The sequence below is a fragment of the Diplotaxodon limnothrissa genome, linkage group LG3 (assembly GCF_057381915.1).
Source record: "Diplotaxodon limnothrissa isolate DT_005_m linkage group LG3, D_limnothrissa_male_GT1.1, whole genome shotgun sequence".
Lineage (NCBI taxonomy): Eukaryota > Metazoa > Chordata > Actinopteri > Cichliformes > Cichlidae > Diplotaxodon > Diplotaxodon limnothrissa.
In genome coordinates, this window is record NC_140598.1 from 10,951,084 (window position 1) to 10,975,206 (window position 24,123).

The window sequence follows — 24,123 nt, forward strand, 5'->3', positions numbered from 1 at the left end:
GAGATTTTGTGCACACTAGGTAAGGGACGTGCGCCCCCTCCCTGTCTGGGAAGGTTTCAAAGTCATAAAAGATTATGGAAGCGTTATCAGAGTTTTCATGTTTCAAAGGTTGGATGTAACACAGGTGTTGATCGTCGTCGGGAGGAAGCTCCGCGCGACAGATTTTACATCTGGCGGCTGTGCACCTGTGCATTCCGCGACGGGAGAGGCGATTGCAGTCCGGACATTTATACAATTGTTGACAAACGCTGAGGTCTGAACCGGAGTGAATTCCTGGTTGTTTGTGTTTTAAATAACACGCACGTGTGCGACATGATCTGTTACAATCCGTACAGATTACAGAGTCCAGAAAGTGAGAGGGGCATGCGGGGTCAAAACAGAGGTTGCAGCGGTTTTGGCAAAAGTGTTCCTCTCTTTTATAATACCCGCGGTGACATTCGTCGCAAATGTACTGAATTCCTAAAAATGTTTTTAGATTTTTTATCCCGTAATAGTGATGGCGGAATAAGAATAAGTACAGCGGGTGACGTGTGTTCGGGTAGTCTGTTTCGATTAATGAAAGAGTTCTGTCCTCGGCCGGGCGGTAAAACACGACGATTTTACGTTTTAGTATTTGTTCGAATTTACCTATGTCGGTGAGAGTTACCTGAGTGCGATCGCTCAACCCCGCTAAACGCTGCAGCTCTCTGCCGCGTTCCAGGGCCTGTTTATCTGTGAAATGAGGTTGAGTGAGGTGAATCAGGTTGATGGCAAAACACAGATTATCGTTTTTGTTTTTTACCACGTACAGACAGCGACGCTTTTTTACTAGAATTTCATCGTCTAACATTTTGTGAATCTTTTTACGCGGGTCATTACTGCCACCGCCTCTAGGATTTCTAATTACTTGCACAACAATTTCTAGGGGAGAGCCTGCGACGATCGCTCCGTTTGATTGTATCAGCCTGGCTAGCAGGTCCTCAAAAACCGGTACAATGTTTTCAGCGCTTTCGTCGTCGACGTTAAAAACAGTGTGATTTCGCGCGTGCTCGCTGATGATCTCCAGTTGAACCCGGTCGTTACGACTAACTTCCGGTCTGACCCTATCCGCTAGATCTACAAAATTATCCCTGACGTTGAGGTAAAATTGAGCGAGGTCGCTCGCTTCATCCGGAGAGGGAATGTTAAATACTCGCCTTATTTCGAAATTATTAAAATGTTCGCGGCGAGTCACCGCATCGTTCTGTACCCGAGATCCTCCTCCTCCTTGTTGATGCTCCGCAGGCCGGTCCTCCTCCTCCTCCTCCTCCCTGGGGTGCTGCTGATGATGCTGCTCCACCTGCTGCTGCACCTCCCCCTGCTGCCGGTCGTAGAGCTGAAGAGCATTTTCTATCGGCTGCAGAGGGTCAAAGTTCAGTAGACCGGCAAGCCGTTCGTTTTCAATGTTTTGAAGGAGGACCTGCAATGCGTTTTCTAAAGGTTGTAGTGGGTCGTTTGGTGGTGGCGGGGCTATATTGTTTTCTAACGGTGGGGCTAAATGTTCATGGTTTCTGTTTAATTCTGCCACGGCTTCCAACAAAGCCTCAGGAATGCTGTGTTCTTCCGACATGATTTTCTTTATTTCTTAATTCACAGACTTTTACATGCTTTTACTTTACAGGTCCTTGTGTCTGTATATCGATGCATATGTGCGAACTGTTGCGACGTACATGAAAGCGAGTTTTTCAAGGATTCTCTTCTTATGAAGCATCCGTCGAGCTGTAAGAAAAGACGGACAGAATGTATTTTTTAAACCTTACATTTTTTATAGAGCAGAGAAGATTAATAGGATCGATTCATCCCCCCGTCAATTACCTCTCAGTCTTCCGAGAGGAGCTCTCACTCTCCTGAGAGGAGGCGATCTGGACGGTTCCTCCTCAACCTGATTTTCTTCAGTCTGATTTTCTGTATCGGTCTCTGTCGGGGAAAATAAAACAGAAGAGATTTAAGAAAACAATCTCATCCTTCCTATTTTTTTGAGAATGAAAAAACGTTTTATTTACCTCGCTCCTCCGCCCGATTGTCTGTAGCGGCGGGGGATTGGTTAGGTAAATCCGCAATCTCGGCTGCCGAGAAATAAAACAGAAGAGATTTAAGAAAACAACCTCCTCTTTCCTATTTTTCGAGAATGAAAAAACTTTTTATTTACCTCGCTCCTCCGCGCAATTGTCTGTAGCGGAGGGGGGTTGAATAGGTATATCCGCAATCTCGGCTGCCGAGAAATAAAACAGAAAAGAGAAAGATTTAATAAAAAAAAAAAAAACTTTTTAGCTCGCTTTATACCACTCCAAGTCGGGAGGGGCGGTATAGCACACTCGGATTACTCCGCCACATCCTGATATTTATCGAAATGACGGATATTGCATCATATTGTTTACCTTTTGGTTTAAAAGGTATTTTCCTGCAGTTCTCCCGGTATGCGTTGACGAAAATAACGTCGTCGTCTTCTTCTTCTTTTCGCTGCGGCGGGGTCTGTATATTCTCGGTTACCTCTGTCGAGAAATAAAGCAAAACTTTTTTAAATAATCTGCTCCGGGTCGGGAGGGGCGGTATAGCACACTCGGATTACTCCGTCACATCCTGTTATTCAACAAAATGGCTGATAATGCATCATATTGTTTACCTTCGATTTTAAAACTTTTTTCTCCGCGGTTCTCCCTGTATGCGGAGACGGAAATAGTGCCGTCTTCTCTTCGATGCGGCGGCAGCGGAGATTCTGCGGGGGATATGGCTTCTAATTCGCCGTGGAAAACGGCCGGATTTCTGCTGTTACTCACTGCATTATCGATTGTTTCTGTAAGTATCAGAGCATGGTTAAATCAAGTCTATCTAAACTTGTTTAAAAAATGGTATATACTTATTTAAACGTACCGTAGTCCACTTGCGTGAAATCATTGATGTAGAAATCTAAAAGAAAGTAATCAAATTATTGACATCTCTGTTGATATATAATTTAAAGTCGTAAAGAAAAAAACTTACCGGGGTGAGGTATGAACAGATCCGGCGAGATGGCCCTCTGATCGGCGGCGTTGTTTGAACGGGATGCTGACATAATATTCTCGGATTCTTCCTCGCGATTGGTAGAACTGTCACAGATAGCGACTCCCCTTCCGCTTCTTCTCTCATTTTATCCTAGTCTAGCGAAGCATCTGTTTTTCGCATCTTTCTCTTGACAATACCGGTAGTTAGAGGGGGTTTGTTTTTTTTGATTGCCTTCTTGCGAACGCCGTCTGTTTTCCCCCCATTCCGCAACGGTAAAATATGGCTTTGAGACGGGTATTTGTTTTACCAAATGGACAATTGCTGTCTGACCTTGTTCTTGCTGTTGACAAAACTCGGCTCATGGTTGACTCGTTCCCACAGAGGGGGTGCTTTAATAAACTTATTCGAATATGAGATTTTTTTTTTCCTCGCTAAGACTAGTTTTATGGGGAGATGTAAAAAACAGGGTTACAAGCAATGATAATATCGGATGTTGACTCCTCAGCGTCATCATTTTCTATCTATTGAGAAAACTTATTGTAAAAAGTAATGAAGAAAAAAACTCCTCCTTGCCTCGCGGGGTGTGTGTGTGTGTGTGTGTGTGTGTGTGTGTGTGTGTGTGTGTGTGTGTGTGTGGGCCTTCTTGTGAACGCCGTCTGTTTTCTGCAACGGTAAAATACGACTTTGAGACGGATATTTGTTTTACCAAATGGACAATTGCTGTTGACAAAACTCGGCTCATGGTTGACTCGTTCCCACAGAGGGGGTGCTTTAATAAACTTATTCGAATATGAGCTTTTTTCCTCGCTAAGACTAGTTTAATGGGGAGATGTAAAAAACAGGGTTACAAGCAATGATAATATCGAATGTTGACTCCTCAGCGTCATCATTTTCTATCTATTGAGAAAACTTATTGTTAAAGTATTGAAGAAAAAACTCTCTACTTTGGTCTGACAAGGAGCAGGTTGCGCAAAACCTACCTCATATAGATGTTTTAATAATAATAATATTTTTTTTTTGGAGGGCGTGTTATAGGATATAAGCATTGAGAAAAAAAACAAAAAAAAAAAACAAAACTGATATCTGCTGACTCACTCCTCCTTGGTCCGCGGGGTGGGGGTGGGTGTGTGTGTGTGTGTGTGTGTGTGTGTGTGCCTTCTTGTGAACGCCTTCTGTTTTCTGCAACGGTAAAATACGGCTTTGAGACGGATATTTGTTTTGCCAAATGGACAATTGCTGTCGACAAAACTCTCATGGTTGACTCTTTCCCACAGAGGTGGGTGTGTGTGTGTGTGTGTGTGTGTGTGTGTGTGTGTGTGTGTGTGTGTGAAACAAGATCGCCTGTCGCTGGTTTGTTTTTTCAGTCTCTTGTAAAAAAAGGACTCTCAAAAGGAAAAGTAGTATTCACTAAGCGATATTTATTCAATTTTTTTACACATAGGCAGCCTGTAGGTTACAAGCGGATAGAAAGTTCTTCTTTTCATCACAAGCTATGGTGTATCTTAAAGGTTACAAGCGGATAGAAAGTTCTTCTTTTCATCACAGAATCATCTGCTGCATCACCGCTGTGGTTAGGGAACATGATGCAACAGGTCTGAAAATGACTAGACACTTCCGGAGTATTTCCGGTAGGGTCATAAGGTCCGGATCGATGCCTTCCATAGTAAATATGCTGTATTTGAATATGTCATATTCAAAACCTTCTTCTTTGGGAGAGCAGATCTCATCGGACACAGGACCGCTGCGGGGCTGCAGAAGGAAATCCATCTTGTGTCTGTGCCTTAGAAATTGTGACGGACTCCTCTCTCTGCTTTTTTATTCCCCTCCAACAGATGGCGCGCTTCTGGAGGTTTCCCCCTCTCTAAAAACTTTTTTTCCCAACAACAGATGACGCGCTTCCGGAGGTTTTCCCCCTCCCTCTAAAAACTTTTTTTTCCCCCAACAACAGATGACGCGCTTCCGGGGGTTCACCCCTCCTTTCTCGGGGTGCAATTCGTTACGGTTAGCAACAGATGGCGCGCTTCCGGGGTCCGCCCCCCTTTCTCAGGATACGATTCGTCACGCGGGGGGTTTCCCACCCCCCTTTCTCCGGATACGATTCGTCACGCGGGGGTTTCCCACGGAGGGGAGGGGCGGGGGGTCAAAAGGTCGTGATTAGGGCCATCAATCACTTCGGATCAAATTTTGTCATAAGCTGTATGGGAATAACTCTCTGGTGGTTCTTTGTGTCCGGGGATGGGCGTCCAGGTACTGCTTGTCGGGGCCTGGAGCCTGGGGCTCGCTCGGGCTCCTTCGGAGGTGGGGTGCCTTTGGCCTCTCAGCCTGGGGCTCGGTCACTCTGGCACAGCTGGCTGCCGGCGGAGCTCACGGGCACGTCACGTTTAAATCATGCTTTTTATCTGTTTTTGTTTTTTAATGTTCTGTAAAGAACTTGGGATCACCTTGTTGTTGAATTGTGCGATATAAATAAACTTGCCTTGCATTTTGGCTGCTACCTCAAAGCACACTGTGCGCTGTCGATCTTACGTGCTGCACAATAATATTCAATATTTAGTATTTACAGTTATATTCACATAGATCATCGCGATGCTGTTGTTTATTATATTGCTCTCTTTTGTTTGCTTGTTTTCTCTTTTTTCTTTCTCAACAGGTGATCCAGGTGATTGATATGTGGACTTTTTGTCTGTTTGTTTTGTTGGCTTGGACAACTTCCTACCAGACCCGTGGAAGTGGAAGCTTCAGTGAAGAAAGATTCCTGCTCCCAGCTGTTCATTGGCTCGGCATTTTAAACCCCTAAAGGGTCACCTGGCCTGTAAATAAACAGGGCCAATAAAAAAAATCACAAGAATAATACAAAAAATTCAACCAGTTTATCTTAATACATTAACTTATTCTTGTGTACACAGTAATTCATAAATAAATAATGTATATTATCAATAAAGATTGATCTAAACAGTTTAACTGCTATGTGCAGATAAAGGTTGCATAGTGTTGAAAACACGCAGTTCTTTGAATCTTTGGGCTGAAGGAAGGACAATACTCGGTGTATATATGCTCAATCAACAAACATTTATTTCGGTACAATTCACAATAAGAGCATTACAACGTCCGGACGGGAGAGATGCCTGCAGAGGTTCGACAGCATGTCTCAAAATGGTGGCAACTTTCACAGACTTTTATAGCTAATCCTGACCCCCCTCTTTGTCATAAAAGCTGCATCTTCACATGTTTTTCTAATTCTTAGTGAGCCTGGCTCCTGACCTTGCCTCCCTGTCTTTCTGTGTGAAACTGGAAGGGGGGTGAAGAATGTGGTTTTATCTCTTCTGCTCAGACACCTAGTCTCCCTGTTATGGCCTTCTTCACATGATTCAGCAGTAAAACATTCTCAAGAAAACAGTGTCAGACATTCACAGCTGATCAAGGATACAGAGTAATGCACATTTTGTCTAATGAACTACAAATGATTATGTTTCTTTTATTCAAGAGTATAATAGAGACTAAACTACATACATAGCACACCATTAGAACTAAAGGATAATATATGGCCTGCAGCTGTTAAGCTAATTTACTACCTTGACTACTGGTCATAAAATGGCATATGTTTAGCTACTTGTCATTAACAACACCCCCTTTGATCTCTTTTCTCAAAGAGATCACTTACAAGACGCATTCCAGGGTCACAAGGTCCACGTCTGTCCATTCCTCAGGATCATCCTTTAACAGAGGCATCATAACCCCCCGGCCCTCCGGCCCTGAGGTTACGGCCCTGTCAATAAGACGAACTACTAGAGCTCTGAGGCATGGGATCAAACAACAACCACATGTGGTTAAGACAGCAGTGAAAACAGACAGCGAGACCAAGATTGACATAACAAATCCCTTCCATTGACCAAAAACAGAAGTCATCCATTCCTCCAGCGGATTATCGATACCTGAATGTTCATGCATATTATGGGCCAGAGTCCGTAGCCCCTCCAGTGCTCGAGTTACAGAGCCATCCGGAGCTGTATTATTGGGAATAAAGGTACAACACATTTGTCCAAACATTTCACAAACCCCTCCTTTTTCAGCCAGAACCATATCCAGCGCCATCCGGTTCTGCACTGCCATCAGAGAGGTTGGACCTACTTGTTCTGCTAAGCCCTGAATTGCGTCACGGGTCAAATTTGACAGTCGGAGAACGTTATAGTGCACATAGTTAATTCTATCTACGTTTTTGTTGGGGGTGACGGGAAACAAGGCAGAAAGTATTGGAATGTTTTCAAAACCGGCTGCTATCTGATCTACTAATTTAAACTCATTTGGAACGCCACGCGGAACACCGATAGAATCTATATATGTGGGTGAATTAACAGTTAAATCAAACGACCAAGATGATCCCTTAGGCCACCCTTGACGCCTGCGCCTAGGTGGTCGTCGCGCATGTCCCTCTACCCTCTCAGAATTATCCTTACCCCCTATTATCAGCAGAGGCGCTCCTAGTCTGACCATGGCACAAACACCAACCGCTTCATTTGGTATTCGCACATGCAGACTCCCACCTCCACAATAATAGTACAAACCGGCTCGAGCCCAAGTACCCACGACCGTGGCGCTCGCACGCGCTGCCTCTCCTCTTCCTGGAAATGTGGCCTCACACCAATCAGCCGGGATCTCTCCAGCGTCATACTCCTGCTCTCCTGGATCATCTGCAGTAAAATTGAAACAAGTATAATTAGCTTTCCTAGGTGTGAACGGTCCGGGAATGGTGTTATTATCTATTGGGGGAAATAAAGCAGATAATGGCGCACATTTTCCTGAATTTACTGCTCTCCGAGTAAGTCGGAGCATGCAATCAAAACCCCAGGGGTCCTCTGGATACAGAGGTGCCGGTTCAATAAATAAACGTGGGCGTGCTGTAGCGCATGCCACACAATCAGACACCTTTTGCTCTTTTGTAGTTTCAATCAGCCAGTCCAACCACAGGTTGCTGTCCACATAGCCTGTGGCACGAGACATCAGCTGTCGGGGTTTCCACTTTGTGTAGTCCATTTTTGTTACCTTAGACACGGAAGGTGGGGCTTTGGTTGATGCGGTGTCGCTGCTAGATAAATTACAGCTTAATGTGGCGTTGTTGCTGGGTAATTTACAGGATGGATCTTTAAAGTTTATCTTTATTATGCCCCTCGGGTCTTTTCCAAATACATCTACACCTAACACTAAATAAAACACTTTATCTTCTTTCCTGTACCGCTGCGGTGTAACCTGCCACCCACCAATAGACATTGTAAGTGGATTTTGTGTGTTACTGAAATCGCGCTGGATTGCAAACCCCTCCCAACGGCCCCGTGTATCCCATCCTGGGAGGGTGTAACCGGTCACCATGTCCCACTCCTCACACGGGGTGTACCCCGTGGCGGTGGGTTTACCTACAAGACAAGCATTTGTGAATCTTATGTCATGACATGTCCACACTTCGTACCCGCGCCAACTGGTCTGATCCTTTCCACAGTCTATCACGGAACACAGATCAAAAGTGAAGGCTGTGGTGGATCCTCTAACGTAATCCACCTCTATGCCTCCATAATACTCTAAACAAGGATCTGGTTTCTCACCTACATCACGCTCAGAGCTGGTCGCCACAGGGTCCGCGAGAGGAAGAGGAGGTGGATGAGTTCTGTAACTGGGCAACTCACACAACAGAAAAACAGTAGTTAGCACACCAATAGTGATCATAGCTAACACTCCCATCAATTTCCAATTCTCCAGAAGCTTCATTTTTGCATTAGACTTTTCTTCCCCCATTTTAATGCCCCCTTATACCTTTCAAATGTACTTAGACTAGAACCTCTGTCTAAGGAGCTTTTAACCTTTATTTTTATTGCTGCAGCTACCAGTGTCTTCCAGTTGGGTGATTCTCGACTTCTTTCTTCAACCTCAGGGGTAGACTACCCTTTGGTCGTTACACAGATCAGGGTATTATTCTGGCCCTTCTATACTAAGATCTGTGTTTTTTGGGGTCACAGCCGTGTCCCCCTTTTTCGCCAAGAGCCTCTCCGATCGCCTAGGCTCCTCCGCCGCTGCACACTGGCTCCAGTGGTACCAGGTGTCGCCTTTGCCCCTCAGCTGGACCGCGTGAGAGGTTCGAGTGGTCACCTCGAAAGGTCCTGTCCACCTGGGCTCGTCCCACTTTCGCTTATACACCTTCAGCCACACCCACTTCGCCTCTGGCGTGGTCACCTCCTTTCCTGTTGGATCTCCCACCTGCGTAGTGAAACTAGAGACAAGAGCTTTTAGTGCTTTAAACTGTTTCACATGTTCAGACACTTTTACTTCCTCTCTTAATTCTCTTACACCTGCTGCAGGGCCTGGAAATTGTCTTCCTGTCAGCAGCTCATATGGAGTGAACCCAGTGCGCTGATTAACGGCGCACCTTACACTCATTAAAGCTATGGGAAGAGCATCAACCCAATTCATGTTAGTCTGTGCACAGATTTTTGCCAATTTGTTTTTAAGATTTTGGTTCATTCTTTCCACTTTTCCCTGAGACTGTGGATGGTAAACTGTACCATATCTATGTTGCAACCCCAACATACATTCCACCTCAGCGAGATCTCGATTTTTAAAGTGAGTGCCATTATCTGATCTTACCTTCTCTGGGAATCCATGCCAAGGGACATAATAATTCACCAGACATTTGATCACTGTTTTGCTATCCTCTCTGCGGGTAGGCCACGCCTCTGGCCAACCAGTCAGTCCATCCACACACACCAACAGATATCTACACCCTCGAACAGTGGTTATCATGTCAGTGTAATCAATCACAATTTCCTGGCCTGGTCTTTCTGGCAAAGGAAACTTACCCATTTCTGGTTTCACGGTGGGCTTCGGATTGTGTTGTCCACAAATCAGGCAGGCTCTCACATGTTCCCTTACCAGGTTTTTCATGTAGGGATGCCACCAATGACACAAATCCCTTTCCATCTGGGCCACTCCCACATGACCTAACCCGTGAGCTTCTTTGATTTTTTCCTGGGCCACTCCTGCTGCGAGCACTGGTCGCCCGTCGGGCCCTCTCCACAATCCTTCTGATTGTACAGCCCCTCTTTCCTGCCACACCGCCTTTTCCTCGGGTGAGGCTCCTCCTTGGGCCTTTTCGATGTCCTCTCGCTTTTGGGCTGGCAGGTCTCCCCATTCCATACCCATACTTACCATTTGTTTTCCTTCCTTATAGCCTGCCGCCCGTTTCGCTTCCTCGTCGGCTGCTCTGTTTCCTTTCGCCACCCAAGTGTCAGAGTCGTCATGCCCTTTACACTTTATGATAGCGACCTCCAGAGGCTCTTTCAGAGCGTCCTCCAGCTGTCTCATTTCCTCCTCATGTTTGATTGGTTTGTTTGTGGCTGTTCTGAATCCAGCCCTTCTCCATTGCCCCAACTCTACATGTGCTGCTCCGAAAACATATGCTGAGTCAGTATAAATGTTAACTCTTTTTCCTTTCCCTAATCTCAGAGCTTCTATCACTGCAATAAGCTCTGCTCTCTGTGCTGACTGAGGCCCTTCTAATGTTCCTGATTTCTCCACCAGCAGCTGTCCTCCAACTCCTTTCATCACTGCATAGCCTGTTTTCAATCCTTCACTCGGATCTCTAAAACAACATCCATCTGTAAAGTAATCATCTGCCTCACTCACCGGTTCTGCTCTCAAATCAGATCTTACTTTCTCTTCCACCTCTACTATTTGTGTACAGTCATGAGGTGTTCCCCCCCCCATTTGATCTGCCATGTTAATCCCTTCATGTGTGAAGGTCAAGTTTGGAGACTCCAGAATCTTAGTCAGTCTCTGTTGTCTCAATGGGGTCATTGTAAATGCCTGTGAGTTCACATAGGCCACCACACTGTGTGTTGTGAGCACTTTCAGTGGGTGCCCTCTTACAATGTGAGCCACTTTTTGAATTATTTTTGCTACCCCTGCTGCATGTTGTGTGCACATGGGGTGTCTTTTTTCTGTGTTATCCAGGCCAATGCTGATATACATCAGTACTTGTCTCTTTCCCCCTTTTTTCTGAAACAACACACCATTTACTACTCCATTTGTTTCAGAAACATCAACTGAAAAATCAGAGTTATAATCGGGGATTGCCAAATCTGCTGCACGAGACAGGGCCTGCTTTAATTCAATGAACCGCATTTCAGCTTCAGTGGTCCAGTTGAGATTAGCTGTGAGATCTCTCATGCCGTGTTCTCTTACCAAATCCCTCAGAGGTTTGGTTTTGCCCACATAGTCAGGAATGTAGTGTCTGCTGTAACCTGTGAGCCCAAGAAATGACAACATTTCTTTAACTGTACGTGGCTGAGGGTGTGACATAATTGTTTCCCTCTGGGACGCCAACATGCCCACCGTCTGCATCGCCACCACACGACCTAGAAATGTAACTTCAGTTCTGACAAGTTGGAGTTTTTCTCTACTTACTTTAAAGCCTGTTTTAGCCAGCTGGCGAAGCACCGTCAGTGTCGCTTGAAAACAAGCATCAGCTGTTTTAGCAGCAATCAGCAAATCGTCCACATATTGGATCAGTGTGCATCCTTCAGGTAAAACACATGGAGAAAGAGCATTTTTTAGTACCTGATTGAAAATGCCAGGTGAAAGGGCAAAACCCTGCGGCAGCCGTGTGTAACGCAGCTGCTGGCCCCTGTATGTGAATGAAAAAATATCTCTTAAAGATGGATGTAGAGGGAGACAAAAGAAAGCATTTGCCAAATCTATGCATGTGAACCACCGCTGATCTGGAGATAAATTAGTCAGAGCTGTGTAGGGGTTTGGTACAGGTACTGTTTGTGTCTTAAGGACCGCGTTTATTGCCCTAAGGTCATGTGCCATGCGATACTTGCCCGTGCCTGACTTTTCAACTGGGAGGATCGGAGTGTTCCATGCAGAGGAAGACGACTCCAGCACACCCACCTGCAGGAGCCCTGAAATTGTTTCTGCAATCCCATTATCTGCCTCTGGACTGTGTCTGTATTGTGTACGCCAAATAGGGGTGTCATCCTTTAACTCAAATGTGATGGGTGAACAAAATGTTAAACCCACATCAGTTGGACCTTTAGACCACAGAGTGTCTGGGAGTTCTGTTAAGCCTTTAACAGCTTCCTCGTGATCAGATTTCTCCCTGCCATGTGTGCGCTTTAAAAATTTGTGCTCTAACACACTCTGATCAGTAGCAGTCACAGAAATTCGATATGTTTTACAACTGGGTGAGTATGAGACATCAGTGAGTTGTGTTTGTTGCCAATCTGTGGCCCTTGTGGCTGTTCTCACCATGGGGCCTAAATCTTTTGCTTGATGACCCTCGTGTACTGCCAAAGACACATGGGGAACCGCTTCATCCCCCATTCTATACCAACACATTTTATCTTCAGGGAGTGGAACAAACGCTGCCACTCCAGCTGTGCCAACATAAATGTCCTGAGAGTTAAGCTCCCAAGTTGTCTCATCTAAACACTCGTTAAACAATTCCTCAAAGCACTCAGTGCGTTCGCGATCATAAAACAAGGTCACGTGGTAGGGGTCACGCAAGGGAGAGTAAACAGACATGGACATTATCCAGGGACGCCAGAGTTGGTACTGTGCCAGAATTCCATCTGATGTGGTCAGTCGCGCCCAGTAAATCTGCGCTGTACGTTCACAATCCTCAGATAACAGCCACTGTCCTCTCATTCCTGATTGCAAACAGGACAGCTGTGTGCCATCTCTCAAAGTCACTGTCAATCCATCAGCTCCACACATGATAGTAGCTCCCAGCTTAATGAGCAGGTCCCTGCCCAACAGATTAACTGGAACTTGTGATGAAATCATGTATGAGTGTGTTAAGGACTGGCGTCCTAACTCCGTCTTTAGAGGGACAGTCACTGGCAAAGTCATGGTTACCCCAGAGAAGCCGACAACACTGATTTTTGTGTCTGTGAGTGGGATGTCGTCAGGAGCCGTACGAATGGTGGAATACGTTGCTCCTGTGTCCACTGAAAAGGGCAGGTTACGTCCATGAACCCTTAGTGGCAACAGGGGGTCTGCCCCTCCCCCTATTTCCAGGCCTCTCTGTGGGGTGTGTCAGTATTGTCCCTGCTGCCAGTATTCCACTGAATACTGGCCTGGTGGAGCCATCTGTGAGTTGGGGGCCGACCATTGTCCACGCCCCCTTCTGGCTGAACATGGCATGTTGTTGCTGAACGGCTGAGGTGGTTCTGGGCACTCTCGAAACCAATGTCCAGTCTGACCACAGTTGAAGCACACAGTCCCTGGCACATATAAACCTCCTCTTGGCGCACCCCTTTGCCTGCCCATGCCGCCGCCTCCTCCCCGTTGACCACCACGTGAGCCCCAATTTCCTCTACCGACCCCACGGCCACCCCAATTTGTGCCTCGCGCGGGTCCCGGTGTGTCTACTGGCAATGCATTAGGATCAACATCAGTCCCCATTTGCTGGAAACCTTGAGCTACCATTACTTTTGCTATTTTTTCCTCCTTTTTCTTCTCCTGTGCTTTTAGCCTCGCTTCACCCAGCTGTAATTTCAACAATTGCTCTTTCATGTTATCTGCATCCTCATTCTTAGCCATAACCTCATCATGAGCTGTCTGCAGGCGATGCACCAGATGTTTCTCCCACACATGAGACTCTGCTCCCTCCATGTCGGGATTATCAGTCATGGCCACTCTGACCTTTTCGGGCACACCTTTTAACACAGCGTCTCTAAACCACAATTGTTGCATCCCCTCTCTACCAGGATGCTGGCCAGTGTTAAGGGCCCATGTGGCTTTAGCCTGTTCTATGTACTCCCTTGGAGTTTGATCAGGCTTCCACAACAACTTCAAAATCTTAGCAGCATTTGGAGTGGAATATTTTTCACGTAATGCATGAGATATTTCATTCACAACACGGCAAAACGGGATGCTATCAGCCATCAATGCTGTACCTGCTATTTTTTCTATGTCATCCAGTGCTGTGCCTTTAACACATCTGGCCACCACAGCTCTGAAATCACCTAGGGCCAGTTGAACACCTGTTGTTGCTCTATCAAACTCTCTCAACCACCCCGCACCTCCGTCTGTAATAGGAGGTAATAACTCAATCAATGCAGTTACATCTCCCACCCCGTATGGCTTGTATTTCATGTGACCCCCAGCGGTCACCACCAGGGGAAATGATCCCGGCAGAGACAAAGTGTCCCTGTCATCCTGGCTCCGACGTGTCATGGGGTGTGGTTTGTTTGGAAGTTTAGGTTTAACTACTCTGCCTCTTCCTGCTTTTTCTCTAGCTGCTCTATTGTAAAAGGCCTCTTCTAGCTCCGGCACTGCATCTAATTTCTGCTTTTCCCAGACACTTACTGGTGTATTATCATCCAGTGTGCCTGATAACCAGCCCTCGTATGCGTCCCCATCGGGCCCGCACACCTCACCTTTCTCAACCTGTGGTGCAACAACTACTCCACTACATGCCTCATCCTCAGAAATTTGATGACGCTGCTCTAGAGTTATTATAGCTGTTTCAAGCAGCCGCACAGCCCGCTCTTCTTCAGACTCTGCCTGCTGGGGAGACTGTTTCATGGGCGGTGACTGCACTCCGCCACAAGCTCCCTCTTCATTAACAAAAGTGGAGCTTTGTTTTATTCTTTCACCCCTCGGGGGTGGAGTAGGTCGTTTGGGCTCTTTAGATATATCACAATCTACATAGCCTCCTGTCACTTCTAAAACTTGGCCATTTTCACTAGAGAGACAGCCCTGCTCCACCCTCAGCACAGGGTAGAGGGGGGCGGGGGCCTGATAGGGAGGGGGAAAGCCAGTGAGCGATGACTTCACCGGAGAAGCCGGCAGCATCAGCTTCTCAGGCTCCTCCCTTCTCTCCCTCATCCAGTGCTCCACCCCCTGGCATGTCACAGCCCACCTTGTTACACGGGCTTTCTCCTCCTGAATTTCCTGCAACTTTTTCCCGAGTTTCCGCCTGCTCCAAAAAGCAGCCTCCTCTAACTGTGTACTAATGTCCTGTTCTTCTTCCTGGCGCTTCTGTGCTATTCCCAGAAGTAATTTTGCCAACGAACTTCTTGTTTCTCCTCTCACTCCTTCCTTATCACACAACTTTTTGACTTTCGCTGCCACAGCTGCAGCCTTTGATTTTTTCTCACCCACGCTGCCAGGTCGCATGACCCTCAGCGCCCGCAACAACTCCTTCACCTGCTCATCAACAGTTTTCCACTCACCCTGCATTTCTCCTCTTTCTATGTCAGATTTAAGACCCGACATATTCACACCACCACACACTTCTCGCCCTTTCACTCCTTTTTTTTATATTTTTAATACTTTTAAATGTTTACACCACAGAGTAATACACCCAATTATGCCCGTCTATCTCTATGTGGCTCCGAATTCCCTCTTTATTCTAATTTCACACTCGTCAGGGGACAGGCACACAACGATTTCAACCACTGAAACGAGGAATTCAACCTTTTTATATATCTTTACTAATTCTAGACTCAACGTTTGTTCGCAAAATGTGTCTTGTTCTAGTCCGGAAATAAATGTGAACCCGTGATTACACGGTCGTTCCAGTGTTATTTCCGTGGCTATGCGGGGGCCCTCACCTCCCCAAGTCACCACCTCAGCACCCGGACAACGCCGGTCCTGGCCACGCGTCCACGGACAGGAGGGTCGCTACTCCATAGGCAAATGTTCCACAGGTACACTAGGCATCAACCTTTGATCCTAAAATGTGTATTTGCTCTAATGTCCTCCTAATCAAACACATTAACCGTCACTGTCACTGTGTCCACGCTTCACACTCCACACAAAACACACTCAGAGCGCGCCTCAGTCACACTCTCACTCAGTGCGCGCTTCACCCACAAGACAGCACCCAGAGCGCGCCTCGCAGCTTCACACACACTCTCTCACCCAGAGCGCGCTTTGACACTCACACACACAACACTTTTCCTCAGCGGGAATTTTACACAGAAACCTCTGAGCTCAACTATTAGATCTTCTTAAAGCACACTGCACCATAGACCAAAATACCCTTTTCTCTGCGATTATGACCGCCACCACGGGGCAAAGTCGCATCATAAAAGTGATGCTTGCATCCCCGAAGTTATACCTGACATCATAAACCAGGTGTTGCTATTTACTTAAATTTTTACTTTGTATTATGGCCGCAGCCCTTTATACTCGACTGACGCCACAAACCACCGTCAAAACCTCTATCAAATGTACTAAAATTAGCACCAACCACTACTGCACTTCACGGCCGCACCACCGGAACACGCCGTATCATAAACCAAACCTACGGACGTGTTTCGCTCTCGCGTTGCCAGCGTCCAACTGCACCGTGAAGCCAGTATCTGCTTGTCCTTAAATCAACTTCTATTTCATAGCCGGCAAAAGCCAGGACGTCACTGACACCATAAACAAAATAAACAAACCTCAACTTCAATGTACTGAACTAATGGCCGCGTCTTCAGAAGAAATTCTAACGTATTATTGCTACAGAAGCCAGTATTAGACAAAATTAAATGTGGAAGGTAAAGTGGCTGCACTCTAGTCCAACGTAGTATGTTATTAGTATCTCGGTAGAGGCAGATTACTGCAATCTAGACCAACGTAGTGTGTTATTAGTATCTCGGTAGAAGCAGATTACTGCAATCTAGACCAACGTAGTATGTTATTAGTATCTCGGTAGAAGCAGTTTATTTAACACCCTGGAATTCAGCCTCAACTTATGTTGTTAGTATCTTGCGCCAAAAACCAGACACCGACAAATTTACTGTGAAAATACATGTGACTCAGCGAACAGATTAATTTGGAAAGCCCAATATGCACATTTGGTATAATACAACAGGTTGTGCTTACCTTTTTGTTGTTAGACCGGTCTTCCGTTCGCCTTGCCCCACGATCTCACCAAAGGCCAAATCTGCACCTCCTCAGCACACCAAAGATCCGGGTCACACGGCACCAAGTTGTTGAAAACACGCAGTTCTTTGAATCTTTGGGCTGAAGGAAGGACAATACTCGGTGTATATATGCTCAATCAACAAACATTTATTTCGGTACAATTCACAATAAGAGCATTACAACGTCCGGACGGGAGAGATGCCTGCAGAGGTTCGACAGCATGTCTCAAAATGGTGGCAACTTTCACAGACTTTTATAGCTAATCCTGACCCCCCTCTTTGTCATAAAAGCTGCATCTTCACATGTTTTTCTAATTCTTAGTGAGCCTGGCTCCTGACCTTGCCTCCCTGTCTTTCTGTGTGAAACTGGAAGGGGGGTGAAGAATGTGGTTTTATCTCTTCTGCTCAGACACCTAGTCTCCCTGTTATGGCCTTCTTCACATGATTCAGCAGTAAAACATTCTCAAGAAAACAGTGTCAGACATTCACAGCTGATCAAGGATACAGAGTAATGCACATTTTGTCTAATGAACTACAAATGATTATGTTTCTTTTATTCAAGAGTATAATAGAGACTAAACTACATACATAGCACACCATTAGAACTAAAGGATAATATATGGCCTGCAGCTGTTAAGCTAATTTACTACCTTGACTACTGGTCATAAAATGGCATATGTTTAGCTACTTGTCATTAACAACAATAGCTTTAAAACATTTGCTATCCAGCAAATATCAGTCAAACTCAGCACAAAGGTAACACAACAATCGTTCAAATTGTTTGGACCGGTGATCCAAATCAACTGGCGTTGGTCAAACAGATGTGTGGTAGACTTACTTTGAAGGAGCTGCTACCGACAAACCAGCAAATAAACGCCAAATATTTCATCTGTGACATTTGTGAGGTTTCCTCAAACACACTCCGTCAGTCTTGTTGCTGTTGAACGACAAACTATTTAAAAATGTCGCGGGTTTACCTGGTCATCTTCTCATTCACGGGGCGATCGCCAAAACAAAAGCAAACCATTAACACCACGCCGATGCTGTTCACAGGACAGCAAGAGTAACGATCAGGAGCATCTTGTCTTCGTTATCGTTCCCCTCGTACGTGTTATTACTGCGATTTCAGCGTTTTCGCTTCACAACTAAAGTGTGCAGTTTACTTTGTCTGGAGTCAAGCCAGTTAGCGCCACCTGTGGTCAAGTGCCATAGCCTACAGCCAGATTAACTTGTGACACACATCTGAGCCACGTTTGAATTCCTGTTTCATGCACAATACATTTGTAACTTTTTATTTTTTCTGTTTTTGTGTCTTGCAAATAAACCTTTAAACTGATTGAAATGACGTTATGTATTTATTTTTGGCCTTTGGGGCAGGGATAGCTCAGTAGGTAAAGTGGTCGCCCCATGATCGGAAGGTCGGCGGTTCGAATCCACTTAACGGCTACCCTGAGGTACCCCTGAGCAAGGTACCGTCCCTACACACTGCTCCCCGGGCGCCTGCTTAGTGGGCTGCCCACTGCTTCACTGAGTGAATGGGTCAAATGCAGAGAAAAACAAGTAATTTCCCCATGGGGATCAATAAAGTATCCATTATTATTATTATCTACGGTGGCCCTGAGAGGCCAAACGGACTGCAACTTAAGAAAACACCAGCAATAACAAAAACGCTGCAAAAGCACAAAAAACACAACTGAAATAGGAAAAAAGAAAAAGGAAGTGTTTCTGGGGAGACAATAGTAATTAGTAATAAACAGAGCCAGTGTGACTAAGTGGAGCTTGTGAGAGTGAGTGGATTGAAGAAAGTGAGGGACTCAGATGTGTCAGTTGGTTTGTCTTTGTTTTTGAGTGTGGAGGAGAGTTAGATTGGGTTGGTTTTAAAGCTAAGCCAAATCACAACAACAGTCCCCTCAAGGCGCTTTATATTGTACAGTTTAATTTCCTAAACTTGCATATGATCTTCAGTTTGCAGCTGGACTATCACATAGCAGCTGGAGCAGTCTCACATGGAGGCCAGTCCACTGCTGCCACCTGTGGCCAAGTGCCATAGCCTACTACTAGATGAACTTGTGACACACATCTGGGGCCCGTTCTTCGTACGTCGCTTACTACATCCAAGATCAAATGACACATCCAAGATCAAATCATCGCGCTAACCGTGAGCTCGCTAATCCGGTTCTCCGAACACACCTGGTGTTGACGATTAGTACAGCTGGATGAAGTAATGTGAGATCACTGGGTGTCGTAAAAGGGGCTACGCATCGATAGTAGAAACATTGATCGGCAACCCTTTGATTGGTCGGCGAAAATGTCGAAGGAGCGCGCTCGGCTCGGTATTTTTCGGCAGCAGAGCAAGAACTCTTGAGTGAGGGATTTCAGGAGTTTCAGAGTTTAATCAGAACGCAAGGGAACACTGCAAAGGCTGCAAAAGCAAGGAGAGAGGGCTGGCAGAAAGTTGCTGACAAATTAAACACGTAAGTAATTTAATAATAACAATAATAATGGAGTGGATTGATATAGCGCTTTTCAAGGCACCCAAAGCGCTTTACAATGCCACTATTCAGTCACTCTCACATTCACACACTGGTGGAGGCAGCTACAGTTGTAGCCACAGCTGCCCTGGGGCAGACTTACAGAAGCCAGGCTGCCATATCGCGCCATCGGCCCCTCTGGCCAACACCAGTAGGCGGTAGGGTAGATTTATTATATTACACTATATTATCCAATATTATATTACATTATATTATATTATGTTATATTATATCCCATTACACATTAGAGCCACAACAGGACCCACTAGAACATGGGAACAAGTAAAAGTGAAATATAAGAATATTCTACAGAATGGTAATATTCATCACTTATATTGCTTTTAGTCTCTTGGAAAGAGACCCTGAAATAATCTGTTTGTTTGATCATAACAGCAACCAAGAAAAGGGCAGAGCAAAAAAAAGACAGGTGGTGGTCGTGCACCCCCTCGTCAACAAGTTGGTTAAGTGAATAATACCCTCACGGGAAAATCGATATCTCTCTATGAGCACACTGTCGCGCTGAGCTAAAGGATCCTGTCTATCCCGCAATATACGCTGAATTCTGAAAACTCTCCTTATCAATCTTGCACCTTCCGCAATGGGTGGCTCGCGTAAACGGACAGGACATGGCTGCGACAGACTTCCCAAATCCACCTTCGCTTTTATAGCCGTGGTCTCCCTTCTTGATTACACAAAGTAATTTGCAATTACTACTCTGAAATATGAATTACATCTGTAATAATCACATACATGTAATAGAATGTTAATAGTACATTTCCCTTTTTTAGGGAATGACCTGTATGTATCTGTGTGACATCAATAACAGGATCAGGTGCTGCATTATCTTTAGTTACATTGATGTTATTTCTTTATGGTGAAACAGTGGTGGAATATCGCTGTTGCTTTCGTATAGATGAAGCGGACATACCTGCGTGGCCGCGATCTAATCCTGTTTACATAAAGTAAACCTGCTCCCGAGCAGGTTTACGCTTACGGCTCTGTTGCTATGGCAGCAAGTCCCGGATGAGCTTCGGGGAACCGAACGATCCAAGATCACGCGAAATCGTCAACAATCAAATCCAGCTAACCTACTCAGTGAGGTACGAAGAACGGGCCCCTGGAGTTGAATTTGGTGATAGCAGGTTTACAAACAAAGTGATCAGTTATATTTTGATAAATGAAATTTGCCCTAATCCGGTTAAAAGAAATTTTATCCTTAAAGAATTTGAGACCATGGAGGTTAAGGCGATAAGAAAAAAGTATATTTCACTTCCTCTTTCCCCTAAAGTAAAAGAGGTTCACTTTAAAATCATTAATGAGGTTTATCCAACCAATGAATTCTTAAGACTGAAATTAAACTTAGATGTGAACGCCTGCACATTTTGTGAAAATGATATTGAAAGTCTGGATCACTTGTTTTTCTACTGTGAATCAGTGCACTCCTTCTGGACTGACATGTGGAGCTGGCTACAGTCCAGGAGAATTCAGTTACCACATTTGACAGTGACAGTAATAAAGTTTGGAATTCTTGCTGAGAATGCAGATTTTGACCTGTTGATTAGGACGTTTTTGTTAATGGGAAATTTTTTTATTCAGAAATGCAGATACTTTAAAGCTAAACCATGTATAAACAGATGGCTGAATGACTTTAAACTCTGGGTGTCATGGTCCTGGGCCATGTTGGCCCAGTATTCTTAGTTCCTTGTATTTTTGTATTTCGTTCCTTATTTAGGCCATGTTTCCTGAGTTGCCCTGTTGTATTTTGTTCCTTATGTGTTTTCCCCTTGTGACTTTTATTCCCTGTGTGCCCCTCTATGTATCTGTGAGCCCTCGTCTCCCCTCCTTGTGTTTTATTCTATGTTTTCCCCAGCCCGTTATGTCTACGTTCTCCCCGTGCTCTCTCTCCTCCTGTTTGAACCTCTGTACTTCCTGTTTTACTTTGCCCGTCTCCCGTCAGTGTTGTGTTCACTCCTGCTATGTCTTGTTATGATTATCAGTGTCACCTGTGTTCCCCATGTGCTCCCACTTCCCTCGTTAACCCTCTGTGTATTTATGTCTGCGTCTCCCTCAGTTCTGTGTCGCGTTCTCCCTCATGCTGAGTGTGGTTCTCCCCGTGTCTTCTGGTATGTGTTACAATTAGCTCTTCCCAGTTTAGTTTAGTTTTGTATTGCTTTTGTATCACTGCTATCGTTTGTCACCTGTCAGCAATAAAGCTGCATTTTGAGTTCAGTTCTGTTTTCCGTGAGTTTGCGTTTGGGTCCTATTTCCTGCCTGCCACACAGCGATCCATGACAGAAGAACGCGACCATTACATGGACCCAGCAAACCGCTCTCAGCTGTATGAGCGCCGGGAGGCAGCCCTCGCCCAGCTGGAGGAGGAGCTCCGCTGGAAGCCGTGGCGCACTCCGGATTATGAGCACTTATTCCGCAGAACTCGGCTGGCTTTTGGAGGTCCCCGAAGTTGCCAAAGGCCTCCGCCTGTTGCCCCGCTCGCACCCAAGCCTCGGCCGCTTCGGGTGGGAGTGCTCCGTTTTTCTTCGGATGCTCACGCTCCAGCCTCTGCATTGCCATCCCGCACGTCAGAGGCTCAGCTGTATGCCCCGTCAGCTTCCTCACCTCAGAGGAGGCGATGCTCACGCCGCCATCACTTTTCGCATGTTAAGCAACTCCCGGTGGTGAGTCACACTGATTATCCTTCTTCCGCTTTTCTGGACATCAAAAACAATAGACTCACTCCTGATCCTGTCGACGTGTCCCTTTTGGACGATGACATAGACTGGGAAAGATTTTTTCATTTTGCTCCCTCTGAACAGGGAGAAATCAAAGACAATAAGCACTCTCCTAAGGCTGTAAATGCGGTTAAAGGAAAAACTGTGAGCACTTCTACCAGGTTTACAACACTCAGTTCAGGTTCTGTCAGTTCAGGTTTTGTTAAGTCTGGTTCAGTCATCCCCAAGTCGGCTCACTCTACAACTGTTAACCCAAGGATTTCGAAAACTATTAAAACAAGGACTGCTAATACTAAGACTGCAAAACATGAAGTGGACGGCGGGTTCATTTTTGATAGATCTATTTTTGTCGACCCAGTACATGTGGACCCTGAGCCTGCCGTTTCTCGGACTGTTTTTTCTGAGCCTGCTCCTTTTCATGCTCGTGTTTCTGCCTCCCGGGGCAGCTCAGGCCCAGCGTACCTCTGCACCCGTACCAGCTCCTCGGGTGGGAAGGGCAGTTGCCCAGCCGTTGCCGGTGCCTGTTCCGGTCCCCAGGGTGAGGTCGGCCAGGATACAGCCCGTCTCCGCACCCGTACCTACTCCTCGGGTGGGAGTGGCTAGTGTCCAGCATGTGCCTGCACCCGTCCCTGTTTCTACTGAGGGCTCAGGAGAATTCAGTCCACAACCATCACCACCATCACTACTGCATGCTTTTCGGCCAGGTTTCATGGACTCTGTGTGCACTACGTCTCGGACTACATCCTGTACGACTGTGTGTAGTGTTGTTTCTCATCCAGGTTATCCAGACGCTGCTTGTGTGAGTTCTCCAGTACCTGTGGCTGCTCCTAAACTGACCCTTTCTAAGACTGCTAATTATGTCATGGACAACTTAAGTACAGCAGAGTTGCGAGAACCAGCCCTCCATAAGTCTCTGTTGACTGACACTGTGTTTGGCTCCAACAACTTAGTTCACCCAGTGACTGTTACTGTTCCTGTGCTTCACTCTCCGCCTCCAGTTCCTGTAACCAGGGCAGCGCGGGCCCAGCTTTCCCTTGCTCCCGTACCAGTTCCTCGGGAGAGGGTGGCTGAGGTCCAGCTGGTCCCTGCTTCTGTCCCCAGCCTGGCAAAGGCTCCGTTCATCCCGGCACCCGTACCTGCTCCTCGGGTGGGGTTGATGGACACCCAGCCATTGCCTGCTCCTGTTCCGGTTCCCCGGGTGAGGTCAGCCGTGACCCTGCCGACTCCTGCACCCGTCTCAGTTCCTCGGGTGGGAGCGACAGAGGTCCAGCTAGCTCCTGCACCTACACCGGCCCCCAGGGTAAAGGCAGCCAGAGCCCAGCTCGTCCCTGCACCCGTATCTGTTTCTCGGGAGGGGATGGCTGGTGTTCGGCCAGGCCCAGCACCCGTCCCTGTCCCTCGGAGGAGAGCAGCCAAGAGTCAGTCACCAGTTCAACTACCTGCTGTTCCACCATCACTACAACCACCACTACAACTTGCACTTCTGTCCTCAGCACAGTCATTAGCTCAGTTATCAGCCCAGTTCCCTGTTTGGTCACCAGCTCAGTCTCTAGTTCAGTTAGCTCAGTCACCAGCCGAGTTAATCGCTCAGCAACCCATTCAGACACTGCTAACCTCAGCTGGAAGCCTTTGTGAGCTTTCTCCGCCAGCTGAGGACTGCGTGGTGCTGACAAACTTTGGACAGACTGTTTGCCCTGCACAGCCCCAGCCGTTGCATCCTAAGCCGACTGCGTGCCCTGTGCAGCTACAGTTAGCGTCCCCTCAGCCAGAAGTCTCTGCACCTGCTGGCTCTGCATCTGTCTCCGCTGGGGGTTCAGGAGGACCCCTCCAGCAGCTCCTCGTCTCCGCTGGCGGCTCTGCCCAGCCCGGCCAGCACCTCCTCGTCTCCGCTGGGGGTTCAGGAGAACCTCTCCAGCCGCTCCTCGTCTCCGCTGGCGGCTCAGGTCAGCCCGG

The 24,123-nt window shown here is 46.5% G+C and overlaps 2 protein-coding genes across 2 annotated transcripts in view; one reads left to right on the forward strand and one right to left on the reverse strand.

Moving 5' to 3' along the window:
* LOC146634498 (protein NLRC3-like) overlaps positions 1–24,123 on the forward strand; it is a 197,631-nt gene that overhangs the window by 164,684 nt on the left and 8,824 nt on the right. The gene's annotated exons all lie outside the window — the stretch shown is intronic.
* LOC146634502 (uncharacterized) lies at positions 1,634–3,070 on the reverse strand. The gene is made up of 8 exons (XM_085377782.1): positions 2,998–3,070; positions 2,890–2,925; positions 2,642–2,812; positions 2,397–2,510; positions 2,168–2,230; positions 2,022–2,084; positions 1,834–1,935; positions 1,634–1,737 (listed from the first exon to the last, which is right to left on the reverse strand). The coding sequence occupies exons 1-8, from the start codon at positions 3,068–3,070 to the stop codon at positions 1,634–1,636; spliced, it is 726 nt and encodes a 241-aa protein (XP_085233908.1).